At 45.8% G+C, this 13,821-nt stretch overlaps 1 protein-coding gene across 23 annotated transcripts in view; it reads right to left on the bottom strand.

Annotated features, from left to right (window-relative positions):
- Positions 1-13,821, bottom strand: part of SNTG2 (syntrophin gamma 2) — a 375,050-nt gene that overhangs the window by 242,899 nt on the left and 118,330 nt on the right. For all 23 annotated transcript variants that reach the window (XR_012422722.1, XR_012422721.1, XR_012422725.1 and 20 more), the window contains one exon: positions 10,001-10,138. Coding sequence is in view for 10 of the 23 variants with exons in the window: in XM_074012486.1 (XP_073868587.1) it covers positions 10,001-10,138 (138 nt within the window). In the remaining 13 variants the exon portion in view is untranslated. The remainder of the gene's footprint in view (positions 1-10,000; positions 10,139-13,821) is intronic.

Genomic DNA, 13,821 nt, shown 5'->3' on the forward strand with positions numbered 1-13,821 from the left:
TGATATCTAGACAAACTAATGCCATCAAAAAGCATTTCTAATGCAACCAAAACAGTCCGCTGTTTCATTCCTCTCCTAATACATACCCCTTAAAGTCAAGGACCCACAAGCAGGTATGGATCGTAAGCTGCCCCAAGGCTCATTATAAATATAATTTATGGCCTGACTCCCCTATTCCATGCATTCGCCCATAATCACGGCCTCCTCACTTCCCACATTCAGGGACTGCAGGGACTCACCAAAGGAACAAATTCTGAATAGAATCAAATGTATCATAAAACCTCTACAGAACTGAGGTTGAAATCTAAGGTAATTGTTCAATAAATTATTTTCCAATTCAATCCTGCTTTTCTTTTCACAAACATATCAGATAAAAGCTTTCATAAAATACTATTCTTCATTTTCTCATTTAATCTCAAACTATGTTATGACATTTAATTTATGTTCACATCTTGGTAGCAGCATCATTATATCAATAATAGGACATAGCTATCTCCACATTATCTTCTGACCACATATTTTAAGAAGGAGCAGTTTTCTATGATACAGATTAACTTATCAATTATACATTTCTCATCAAAAAAATGGTTTGGGGGTATGTAAGATCAGATTTCTCATTCTGGTCTTCTAAAACATTGTTCTTCAAGTTATTACTGAATTACATGTATGAATGGGCCTCACAATTCTACTACAGATATTTAAACTGTGGACTTAACACTAAATTTAAATTTGTTATGGCTGCAAACTCATGTTCAGATGTGAATACTGCAATTTCCAGAAATATTTCAATCATTTCTACAAGTAAAACGCTGTATTGTGGTCACCAGCCAGGGTCCTACCCCCAGGTTTGTTCAGCTCAAAACCCTTTTGTGGCGAGGACAGGATGACCTGGGGCGTTAATCCCCCTGCTCTCTCCCCAGGTCCTCGTCAATCCCCTTCCCTTCCCTGGTGGTCTTACTCCTCACACAGGCCTGGCCTCACTCTTGTAAGAAGAGAATGGAGATGTGGGAAAGGCCACGGACCTAGAAAATAAGTTTTTTTTTTTTTTTTTTCTCTATAATTGAAGGGTTTGAAAGTTAAACTTTAAAAATTAGAAATTTACAGAAAAACAATTCTGAAGTATTCTATTTCACACCCACACATGAAAGATACTTTCAAAAATACTCAGTTTTCAGAAAACAATGTGCTAACAGACTTCACCCTGAGGCTATGTGATAGGGTGTTGAGTCACGAGGCATTGTTTCTTCCACAGAGTTGGACATTCCCTTTGCTTTAGGAAACGCTCTGTAAGGCATCCTTCAGAATGGGGTATTGAATCTCTCTCTACTTTTTAAAAATAATTCACTCAAATAAAATTTCCTAAATAGACTGCGGGAGCCTGCATTTGCCATCTGAAGTAAGTAAACTATTTCTCAGTGTCTGGATGCAATGATTTCAAACTAAGAAGAGTTATTTGAAAACTCTTGTGCATATTTGCCTAATTTGGATGTTAAATCCTTATTAGAAGGATTTCAATATCCTGGGATTAGAGTTTTGAAAAGTGCATGATAACTCCTAAATTTTAAAAATCCAGTGATTCCATAGTAATCCACCTTCTTGAGGAGTTGGATCTGGCTTCTCACACCTAAAGCTCTGAGTATGAGTTTCATCAGGTCTGAGCACAGGCCAGGAATGACAAAGGCTGTCCTTGGCGGGCGTCATGGGGGAGCAGCCCCCCCAGCCCCGACCTGATGCCAGGACAATACACTGGGGTCTCTGGGAGCCACAGACAGGAACCAGGCTCCCGGCCACCATGACCTTATGACGTTTGCATACTGGCCTTGGAGTCTCTGGTCCATCCGGAGCCTCTGCCTCAATCCCTGACGGGGTACAGGAGGAACCTGAAGACGCTCTTCTCCTCTGAATTAGCTTCCAGGGCTTTTCCATCCTTAGCTCTCCTCCCCCAGCCCCTGTGCTGATGGGCCTGGCCCTCCAGGGGAGCTCTCCCAAGTGGTCCAGGGAACTGGGGCTGGCAGCTTTCCTGGTCAGCCTGGCCTGCACTATCAGGGCAGGTGATGAGGAGCAGGGGTGTCCGTCCATGTCAGCTGCCTCTCACCCGCCAGCTTCACACCTGGCAGCACTGCTCCTGCCAGTCAACTGGGCACCCACCACGATTAGTCATGGATGCAGATGGGCCTGTCATTGCCCTTCGACTTCGCTCTTCACAACCATAACACAGAGCAGACACGAGCAGGGCTCTTCACAACCTCACAACCGTAACACAGAGCAGACACGAGCAGGGCAGGAGACGGGCCCCAGCCCCAGGACATCAGGCGACCAGCAGGTGGTGGTCGGGTGGTTGTTATACTTTCTCTCTAAAATGATAACTGGGCACAGCCAGTACCAGGAAAAGGCAGTCTCCAGGTAGATAGAAAATACCGAAAGCTGGTGATCAGCAGCTTCCCAATAAGATCTCAGGAGCTGGGCAGTGGCCTCAAGCACAAGCGCTTCAAGACAAAAGGGTGGTATTTAACTGGTCTATGACTTTCCTCTGGGTGGACTCAATTGGTGAGGGAAAAACACCTCAAGTGAACATGTGCACAGCCCCAGGAAACACACGGTGCATGCAGCCCCCTCAAATGCTGGCCGGCCCTGCACATGCAGACAGCCCACCCCCAAGGAAGAACAGGGGAAGGGGGCTGCAAACCTTGGAACCATGTCAATGGAGAAAACCCAAGTCAAGGGCTGGACGGGGCTCTTGGTCTCTCAAGTCACCCACTGGCTGTCTTACAAGTGTCCTTCACTTCCTTTCATTCCTGCTCTAAAACTTTTTAATAAACGTTCACCCCTGCTCTAAAACTGGCCTCAGTCTGCCTTAAACCTCTTTCTGCCTTAAACCTCCCTCTGCCTTAAACCTCTTTCTGCCCCTCAACCCAATTCTTTCCTCCAAGGAAGCAAGAATCGAGTTTGCTGCAGACCCTTGTGGATTCACAGCTGGTAACAAGAACTCACCACATATGAGCCCCAAATAACTTCTAGAGAATGTACACATCATTGCAAAGTTAGGCTTATTAAAATAAATATGTTGGCAATATTGAAAATCTAAATTTTTCTTGCAGGGACTTACACCCAACTAAGAATGTGCAGAAAACTTATCAATCAACTTTGGACAGTTCATGCAACAACTCACAGTCCTTAGAGGGATGGACTAAGCAGATCTACATGCAGCAGGTTTTATCTTCATGCATTGTAGATCCGTTTAAAAAGCATGTTTGCAAAATGAGCACCTAATGGCATTCCATTTATCTACAATTGAAAAACACACAAAAAATATGTTGTCTGTGGAAAAATGCGTATGAAGGAAGAATTTAAAAATGTAAATGGAACAGTCGGTAGGAGCATCAGTAGCGAAGGGCCGGTGAAGAGGCAGTCAGGCTCCAGCTGTGGAGGAGTACTTCACTCTTTAAAACATAGACAGAGCCAAAGCAATCTAGTGCTATGTCGGCATATAATAAATATTAATAATAATTGCACGGGGTTCTGTTTGCTCACTTCAAATTTTTTAGGTTTAAAAAATTATATACTTAAAAAAATGTTTGGCAGATTATACAACTGTCTTTGCTGTTAGATTTTAGTTATATTGAAAGTTCTATTTGAGTGACGCACTTTCTATTTGATTTCTTTATAAAGTGTGCTGCTGCATGCACACACCCTCATACACAAACATATGTAAACTATTTTTTTTTTTTGAGACAGAGTTTGACTCTGTCGCCCAGGCTGGAGTGCAATGGTGCAATCTTGGCTCATGGCAACCTCTACCTCTTGGGTTCAAGCGATTCTCCTGCCTCAGCCTCTTGAGTAGCTGAGACTACAGGGACCTGCCACCACGTCCAACTAATTTTTGTATTTTTAGTAGAGATGGGGTTTCACCATGTTGGTCAAGCTAGTCTCAAACTCCTGACCTCGTGATCTTCCCACCTCAGCCTCCCAAAGTGTAAACTATTATTTTTAACTAAACCTTGGTGTAAACTTTTATAATGAATATGGCCAAACTGTTCATTATTTTAAGGTTTTCATATTCTTTAAACCAGAACTTTCCTTATTGAAGTGAACTGTATTCTGGGTACCATTAAATAACATTTTAACGAGCTAACTCAATAGTTTTGAAAACTAAGGTGAATATTGCAAGAGTCAGCCACTATCCAAGTGATGACAGATAAATTCTAGATGTTTTGCTGACGACTGCATTTTGTTAATTGTTTCGGAAGCCTTTTCAGCAAGACTGTCCACTTTTCTCCTGAAGGTATGAATTTCAAAGTCCTGGTTCATCCTTGCAGCCTTCGGCCCCGTACCTGTGAAATTTCACAAATCGCTTGCTTCCAAATTTACCTGCACTTTTCCCGGCACTTTGTGTCTTACAGTTTGTTTATGTTCCAGTCATACTGCCTCGCCATGCCATCCTCCTCTGTGGAGACAAATCTTTTGGAAATAAATTCATCGAAGAAAAAGGCCGGGGCCATTTTAAACACAAGAGAAATCAATTTCAAACAAGAATGGATGCCTTGTAGAAGTTAGTGATTTTCGTAAGAAGGATATCCTCCCACTTAAAGCCAGCCAGGCAATCAGCAAGGACATCTGATTTACCCTGGGATAGAACATAATGAGAGAATAATTCATATTGCAGTTTGACTATGGACACACTCTAATGAGCTTATACGATTCTTCCACCGGTGGGCAAGTCACCGACAAATGAAAGCTCCGAATGCAGTTGTTTTACTTTCTGTTTTCCAGTTTCTAGGAACAGTAGCCAATTCTTCTTATGCAGTATTCCATTTGTAAACATGCATGTTTGCCCTACGCTGATGAGCTCTGTGGAGGACAGGCCGAGGCGTCCAGCAGACCTTCCCCTAATGGACTAATGAGAGCTCACAGGCCCTGAGCAGGACCTGGTGCCAGGCGGAGTGGGATCTGAGCCAACCAAGAGGACCGGTGAGGCGATGCACACAGGCGTCAGAGCTGACTCAGAATGAAGCAGCTCACAGAGACTGGTTTTCAGAAACTGTAAAGAAACACATTTTGTGTTGGGATCTGAGAAAAATGGAAGAGTTAACAAACTAATAAATGTTTGTCAATAAAGTTATCAACAGAAAAAATATATAATGCTGATAAAGTGTCAGATTAGCTTAAAAGGATTGATACTAAATTACTTGTATTTTGGCTGAATTATAAAATATTGTAAGGGGAATTGGTCATTTGTCTAAATTTAAGGACATAAAATAATAAAGATTAAGGTTAGAATAAAAAAAAAGTAAAACGGAAGTGATGTCTACTCCTGATTTTGCACCCAAAGAGTAAGAAGCAACTTGGGAAATACAGATATAAATTTAGATAAATTAAAGTAGTCATGAAATATTGACTTTATGAGAAACAAGTGTAGAATTTTCTATATTGTATATAGAATTTATCATAAAGTCCTACATGTTTGCAAGTGTCACGATCCATTCAACAATCTGAGAGACTTTAAATTCTTCATTCCAAATTAAAATCACAGTTCTAAAATCACAGTTGAGAACTGTGATTTTAAATGTCACCCAACACTGTTTGTGTTGGCGCTGCTTGTGGTTGCTGGTTTCTTGTGCAGTCTTCACTAATTTATCAGAGCGCATCCCTTAGATTGTAAATGAGCAGAGTTGTGCCCAGTGCTGTCTTAACTCTGTGGGTAACTTTGTAATATTAGAACCACACCTCCTTCTTCCTGAATCTTAATTTCCTGCATAGTAAAATGAAGAAGTAAAATTTTCTAAAATACTTTCCAACTGTGAATCTACCATGACCTAACGTACCAAGTTTAATATACAGCGTCCCACCACATTAATTAAAAGTACCACCATAGACGTATCAATTAAAAGAACATCTAATGCACAATGACAATTATAGAAAAATAAAGCAATCTAAATGGGAATTCTGAAAGGGAAGAGGAAGCCGGCTCTCCCCTCCTGAAAGCCCACACTGTCTCTGGGAGACGGAATCCTGAGACTCTTGGGCATCCACACTTCACGTCAATATAAAGGAACAGGAAGTAAAATAATACAGCGATTCAGATTCCGTGCTGCAGGATACATGGGCAGAGCTGTTGGCTTTGTTAAAGGTGAAGCTAGTTTTGCTCTTTTCCTTCTATGGTAATCTATCACTAATGGATAATGTGGTTCTATTTTCAGCAGGATCAAGAAAACAAAACACACATCTACCCATTAATTTTGTCTTCTCCAATGTTCAGGTGGGAACACAAATGTAACCAGAGGTTTGGAGTTCAGTGGGAATGTTGGGGTAGGCTTCAGGAGACCCAAACTCCTTCCAAGCCCGTCTGCAGAGCAGGTGCTGGAGTGAGAGTGAACCTCCCACTGAAGACGGGGCTCAGAGCGTATAAATTAACTATTAGTATTAGTTGCTATAAAGAAAAAAACAATCTGAAAATTAAAATGCCAGTCGGAACTGTACGTGCGACTTCAGTGAGGACATTCAAAGTAACATGCAGACTCAGCAGGCGTCTTCTCCAGGACGCGGAGTCAGTGGCAGACACACCAGCAATCCTAGGGGCCGAATGAGCAAGGTACCAACCTCAGGGTCCCTTCAGGGTAAGAGCCTCAGCCTTAGGCTAAGTCATTGTACCAGGGGGCCTGTAGGGGTGTCTACTGCATCAGGATGTGGAGGTTTTAAGTGAATTATAATATGAAATATGCTTAGAAAAGTAATGGCATGTGGTAATAAAATAATTCATATTTGTAACTATTTTTACTAGTAATATTATCTAGGGTTTCGGATACGCTTGACTTTAATACCTATCTTGTGTACTCAATAAATCTATGCTGAGCTGAATCTGATGATGAATTTTTCATCTCCTGGGTTCCACGCAGGGACTCCATAGTCCATGAGATAAAAATCCCCCACTTAGGTTTTTCTGTGAATCAATTGTGCAATGATTAGGTCTTCCAGTTCTGCTCTTCAAAATTTTTTTAAACAGAAAACAACCGTTCTCAGTCAGGTTCGCTGGGGGCCAACGCGGGAAACCCTCCCTGATGTGGACGAAAGGGTTGTCACCGGGCTCTGAGGCCCCCCGGGGTGCTCTGCTTCTAATTCTAGAAACAGCTGTGACCTTTGTTAAAAGCAGGCCTTCCCAATCTCCAAACACCTGATAACTTCTCATGGTAAAATGGCTTTATTTTCATAATCAACGGAAGGTGCAGGATTTCAGTTATCCCTCAAACTAACGGGGTTGATCCCAATATGATTTTCTGCCTGGGACCTGAAACCCTGAAATTTTGTACCTAAAAGAAATCTGAGAGTCGCCTGAGCCCGGGAGGCAGACGTTACGGTGAGCCAAGGTCGAGCCACTGCACTCCAGCCTGGGTGACAGAGCGAGACCCCATCTCAAAAAGCAAGAAGAAAAAAAATCTGACCTCAATTTCTGGGGTTATACTTTTCCCATAAACCCTTTCCCCTCAATTTTCCAGCCCAGGTATTTCCCCTCAATTATCCAGCCCAGGTGCGCATGTGTTTTCACAAACGTGTTCGCTTCATCTCTAAGGAGGAGGGTGTCATGTGGAAGCAGCAAAGATCACTGAGAAATGGACCAGGCACCTGAGTGTTCTGATGGCCCCACTTCTCATAGAGCAGGGATCTTAACATTAGATCAACGGGCTTTTTAGGTGTCAAGAATTCACCTAAAATTGTATAAAACTGTATGCGTAAGTCTACATGTACGAGCATACGCCTGTTTTTCTTAAGCAGTCTTTCATGTTCACCAATAACCTAACTTTTGGTAGAGAATCTGATGCTATAGACTTTTAAAATGTAATTTATTTTTTTCTAGCCAATACAGCATAAACACATTTAGTGTTTTTACTTTGAGATTTTCTATAAAAATATCTACTAATCAGGGTAAGTTTAAAATGATTACAAAACCTTCCTACCTTCCTTGATTTTTTTCTTTGCTCAAGCCCACTCTTATTAGGTATTTAGAACAAGTGGAGGAAAACACATAATGGTTAGTGATTAGACTACATAAAGGCAGACAGGAGATTTATCTACACTTTGGGAAGAAAAAAGCCTCATAATTGTGGGAATCTTGCATGAGCCTGTGAAGACCGACCATGGCTTCTGGAACGCAGAGGCCAGGGTTAGAATGTCTGTCTCCTCCAAAGCTCACGTGGAAACTTACTACCCAGTGCAGTGGTGCTGGGGTGTGGGCTGTGGGAGGTGACCGAGCCATGAGGGCTGTGAGCTCATGAATGGGGTCAGGTGCCTTCACACAAAAGCTTGGCTGAAAAATCTCACCCCTTCCGCCTCCTGCCACACAAGGACACAGTGATTGTCCTCTCTGGAAGATGCAGCGTTCAAGGCGCTGTCTGGAAAGAGAGCAGACCCTCACCAGACCGCCCAATCTGCGGGCACCTTGATCCTGTGCTCTGAGCCTCCAGAACTGTGAGCAATGCATTTCTGTTCTTTGTAAATTACCCAGCTCAGGTATTTTGTTACAGTAACTCAAACGGACAAAGACAGATGCAGTCCTGGAGGCAGTATGAAGAGGGTATATGTTGGGATGTGCTGCTGGGGCTGGGGTTCCAGGGAAGAGCAACCGAAAGGGGGACCCTGCCCCCCATCCCAGAACCTTCGCCTCCTTGAGCCACAGGGGACATGTGGGGGAGTGGGAGGGTGGACTGGGTGCCAGCCACAGAAGGAGGGGCTCCAAACAGAAGGTGTGGGCCAGGATGCTCACAGGAGCACTTGTACACGATACACATCTACACCAGAACGGTTTACGGTGGGATCTTTGTGGACCTTCTTGGGAAACCCGTCACACTTTGCTAACATCTGCACCTCTTCAGAAACGCTGATCACAGGATTGTGAGTCGGGGGGGACATGCCCGCCTCATTTTATTTCCAAGGTAAAGGACAGGAGGACTGAGAAAACCAAATAAACACAGGGTCTCCTAAGCCTGTGCCCCCAGAAAGGGCCAGCCTAGAACATAGGAATGGAAATGGTTTGGGGAATATTTTCAAGAACACACTGAAAAGAACCTCTTTTCAACTACATGATTCTTGAACATCAGTTTTTGCAGCTAATGGATGTATTTAAAGGAGAGCAACGAAAGGTTTCTGACTAAAGATGACACTACATATATCTAAAATTATTTACCCCTACTAGAAGGAAAATTAGGAACTGACAAAATGATTGCAGTTTCAATGCAGTATGTTTGATTTGCAGTAGTCCTCTTTCAAATAAAAGTTGCAAAAACAAAACAAAACAAAATCCCCAATAGTCACTATTCTGCCGCATCTGATAAATACATTTCTTACCCTTAAGGAAATTTCATCTGTCAGTTGGGAATATAATTGCAGCCAAGAAGGACCTTGTTTTAGCATCAAAATTCACATTTCCATCCACAGATGCACGGCGACCAAGGTGGCCCCAAATGCCGGAACACCCACCGCCTTGCCTTTCACGGCCATTGCAGACGGAAACCCTGGGGCTTCTGTGCTTTCAGCAAGCACACCAGTCACCCTGTGGCTCCCTTCCGGTTTCCAGGGAGAACATTCCACATCTCACATGGGGGCATTCGGGGCTTTTTTTTTTTTAGACGGAGTCTCGCTCTGTCACCCAGGCTGAAGTGCCGTGGCAGGATCTCGGCTCACGGAAACCTCCGCCTCCCGGATTCAAGCAATTCTGCCTCAGCCTTCTGAAGAGCTGGGATTACAGGTACGCGCCAGGATTGGGGATATTTTTTACATAAGCTTTACATGGAAAATGTATTAGCAAATAAGAAAGTCAGGGAGAGAGTAAGTAATACAACCTTAAAAACTGTATTTTATTTTGTGACACAGTCAAAGCCAGTAGTTGTGGATATTTAAATAACAGGCAACAGCTTTTGCTCAGCAATCATTCCTGAACCACACTTTTCAAAGACCCTTCATGGGGCTCCTCTGAAACACTCCGAGACTTCCCTGAAGTGGCGGCACTTACATTCCTGCCCTGGTGGCTTCCACCCACACAGATGACGTCTTGCTTCTGAATTGTCAGCACCTCTTTCGTCAGCTTCAGCCGGACGTCATAGGCATTTTCGGACTCTTCATCGTACAACAGAGCAACAGCGGTTTTCGTCTGTAGGGACAAAGTGGAAACACAAAGAATGGTGTGAGGGCAGGAGCCAGGGGTGGGGACGGGTGACGCAAGCCTCCTGCTCAAGACTCTTCCTAAAACGCACGTGTAGCGCTCACGTGTGCACAGGAGATCTGTGCTCGACCGATAAGGATTTGATTCATTTATGCAAAAAATAATAAAGTGTTGAATAACTGTTCCTAGGCAGTTTTTGTGGGATTTATATAAGGCGTGTTTTTAAAAGAAAATTAGCCCGGCATTTTTTTTTTTTTTAACTTGAAAGGTTTTATAGTATTTTAATCAATTTTTCCCACTTCCAAAAATATACATATTTTTTAGTTTAACTAAAGTTATTTGAATAAAAATGATAGTTTTTAAGATTCACAAAATATCTGTATGAAGGTTTGTTGGCCGGGAGTAGGAAAGGAACACACTGGGAATAACCACAGCCCAGGAGGAAGCAGCCTTCTGAGAAGTGGGCAGGTGGGCGTGGCCCAAGCTCCTGCAGGGGCTGCCGCTGTGTTCTGGGAGCTGGTGAATGGGCCAGGCCTGTTGTTCCCGGACAGCAAGCAACACAGTGTGGAATTGCTGGGAAGTATTGATCAGGAGGGACGTGTAATTAGTCATAGAAGATAATAAACCTATCAGCTCTGTTAGCAGATGAAGGAGGCACAGTTCAGAAAGACACCTTTGGGTCATTAGAAACGTTGCCTCCTCCTCAGGGAGAGTCAGGGAAAGCTACCCTGGGGAATCCAGAGCAGACCACTGGCCAGGTACAGGGCTTGGGCATCCCACAGGATAGCAGTTATGCCCAGCCGCATGCCCAGTGCCTTGTCAGGACCCAGCCTCCGGAGTGCAGGAGCAGGGGCGAGAGCCAGGGCACTTAGTCCTCACGCCACGTGGCAGGGGAGCGGGACAGGCACATCTGGAGGCCAGTGGCCCAGCAAGGAGGGCTGAGACCCCACCATCCTCACTGCCTAGAGCCCCGGTGCTGATCAACCCTCATATTCAGAGCCACACACGAGGGCAGAGCCTGGCCCATGGACAGGGAGGTCCCCGCGGGTGAAGGATGAGGCCGTGGCCACATAGAACCCTGCAGCTCCACAACTCAGCTGCCGTGAGAACCAAACAGGGGGTCCAAGGAGCCCCAGCGCCTGCGTCTGCCCCAGAGATCTGGAGTTCACCAGGTGAGACCCAGGTTGAGCAAAAGGATTTTTAAAAACGAACTCATCAAACGCCTCTATTAAGTAGCACGGATGGGTAGGAAGGGTTTGCTGGGCTTGTTTCCACAGTGGAGGCCTCCTCAGGACTCACAGGAAACACAGACCCTCGCCAAGGGAAGCTGCCAACCAAGCCAGAATCTGCTCCTCCCAACATCCTCAGCTGATCCCCACGCGCAGGAGAGTTTCAGGAGGGTTCCGAGTGGTTTCCTCTTGCTTTCAATCAACACAGCACAAAAAAGAGTGTGTGCCCCACTGCATTGCATCTGTTAATTTAACAACCACACATGCAGGACTGTGCTCGCACACACTGTCACACGTGACCATCCGGCCGGCAGCCCAGGGACCGGCCACTACAATCCACACCTCACCCAGCATAAGTAAAACTGCAACCAGTGGAAACTCTAATGGTTTCTTCCCATCCCTGTGGGCGCTGTGTGGCTCCCACCCACTTCGCCAACCCCAGGGGGCTGTACATGGATGAGACTGCCAGACCAGGTGGGCGCTGGAACTAGGAGTGCTGCTGTGGCTCTGGGAGCTCACGGGCCATCTGGGGATCCACTAGGTCTCTGTAAGGGGCAGTGCCTGTGGAGGCACCAAGGGCAGCTGGGAAGGAAGCCCAGTTATGGTTGGACCCAGGCCCCCTGGCCCTTTGCAGCTTGACCCCTAGGCTTGCCTGACCGCAGGCTGAGCTCACTGGAGAGATGAAGAAATGCAGACGTGTCCCTAAGGGCAGGAAGACCCTCCTCAGTATTTTCCCCATGAGCGTGTGTAACGTGTAACTCTTATAAGTGAACACCGATTGGGAAAACAGAATTCTAGCTAACCAGCGTGAAACAGGATGAAATGTAAGTGCCTGCAGCTCCCTGCCTGACTTTGATGTGTGTTCTCACCACACCTGCGAGGATATCTCACCATTGCCTCCTGCACTTACTCTCACACATGGGTGCCTGATGACAGGTGGGCATCCCCCACTCCGCTGCACACAGAGGGAAGCAGGGCCAGCTCTGCCACAGGGCAGCAAGCACTGAGCCCCGAGCCCAGGCGTGTGGGCTTGACAATGGGAGGAGCTGAGCGATGAGGCTTCCTCAGGACATCGCAGCCCGTGGAAGCCAGAAAGTGGTCCTGCTTGCCTGGCTTGGGAGAGGCCCCAGGTCCCAGCCTCTCTCCTTGCTTCTCCTGGGGCCATGGTTCTCACCCTCCCTGCCAGTCACTATGACTGACAGCTCTCAGGCTCAAAGATAAGGAAGGGCCACCAGGGTTCTCGGTAATGATTCCTGCAGGATGGAGCTCAGAGGCATTTCTTTAATTGTTGACCGAGGCCACCCCAAAACACAAATGCCTACTGCTCTTATAGGGTCCAGACCTTTCTCATGCCACCCAGGAAGCAGCCGTGCCTCTTCCGCCTTCCCTTCTCTCTGTGTGAGAGTAAATGCAGGAGGCAATGGTGAGATATCCTCACAGGTGTGGTAAGAACACACATCAAAGTCAGGCAGGGAGCTGCCAGCACTTACGTTCCCTTCCCACATCCTAGAAACCACCTGCACACACACCCCCATGCAACACACCTGGCCCGCATGCATGCCTCCACACACGCACACAAAAAGTCATGCACACACACACAGGGATGCATGTACACACACACACAGACACAAACACACACACTCCCATGCCACGCACATGGCCCACATGCATGCCTCCACACCTGCACACAAAAACTCCTGAAAACTCATGCACACACATACAGGGATGCATGCATACACACAGACACAAACACAGGCATACAGACACACACACACCCATACAACACACATGGCTCATATGCATGCCTCCACACATGTGCACAAAAACTCATGCACACATGCATGCTTCCACACATGTGCACAAAAACTCATGCACACACATACAGGGATGCATGCACACACACACAAACACAGACACACACAGACACACACAAATGCATGCACACACAGACACATAGGCACATACACACCACGGCAGAGCACATGTATCAATATGCTGAGGTCAGGACAGGAATAAAAGTTTTAGCTGATATAGACCAAGCCTGGAGTTGTAAAGTTGGAACCCAAAACTCAAAGTAAAAGTCAAATTCCTATAAAAATAAGTCACAGGCAGTGTTTGGAAGGAGGCTCTCACTCTGAGTCACAGGCAGTGTTTGGAAGGAGGCTCTCACTCTGAGTCACAGGCAGTGTTTGGAAGGAGGCTCTCACTCCGAGTCACAGGCAGTGTTTGGAAGGAGGCTCTCACTCCGAGTCACAGGCAGTGTTTGGAAGGAGGCTCTCACTCCGAGTCACAGGCAGTGTTTGGAAGGAGGCTCTCACTCCGAGTCACAGGCAGTGTTTGGAAGGAGGCTCTCACTCCGAGTCACAGGCAGTGTTTGGAAGGAGGCTCTCACTCCGAGTCACAGGCAGTGTTTGGAAGGAGGCTCTCACTCCGAGTCACAGG

The sequence above is a fragment of the Macaca fascicularis genome, chromosome 13 (genome assembly GCF_037993035.2).
Source record: "Macaca fascicularis isolate 582-1 chromosome 13, T2T-MFA8v1.1".
Classification (NCBI taxonomy): domain Eukaryota; kingdom Metazoa; phylum Chordata; class Mammalia; order Primates; family Cercopithecidae; genus Macaca; species Macaca fascicularis.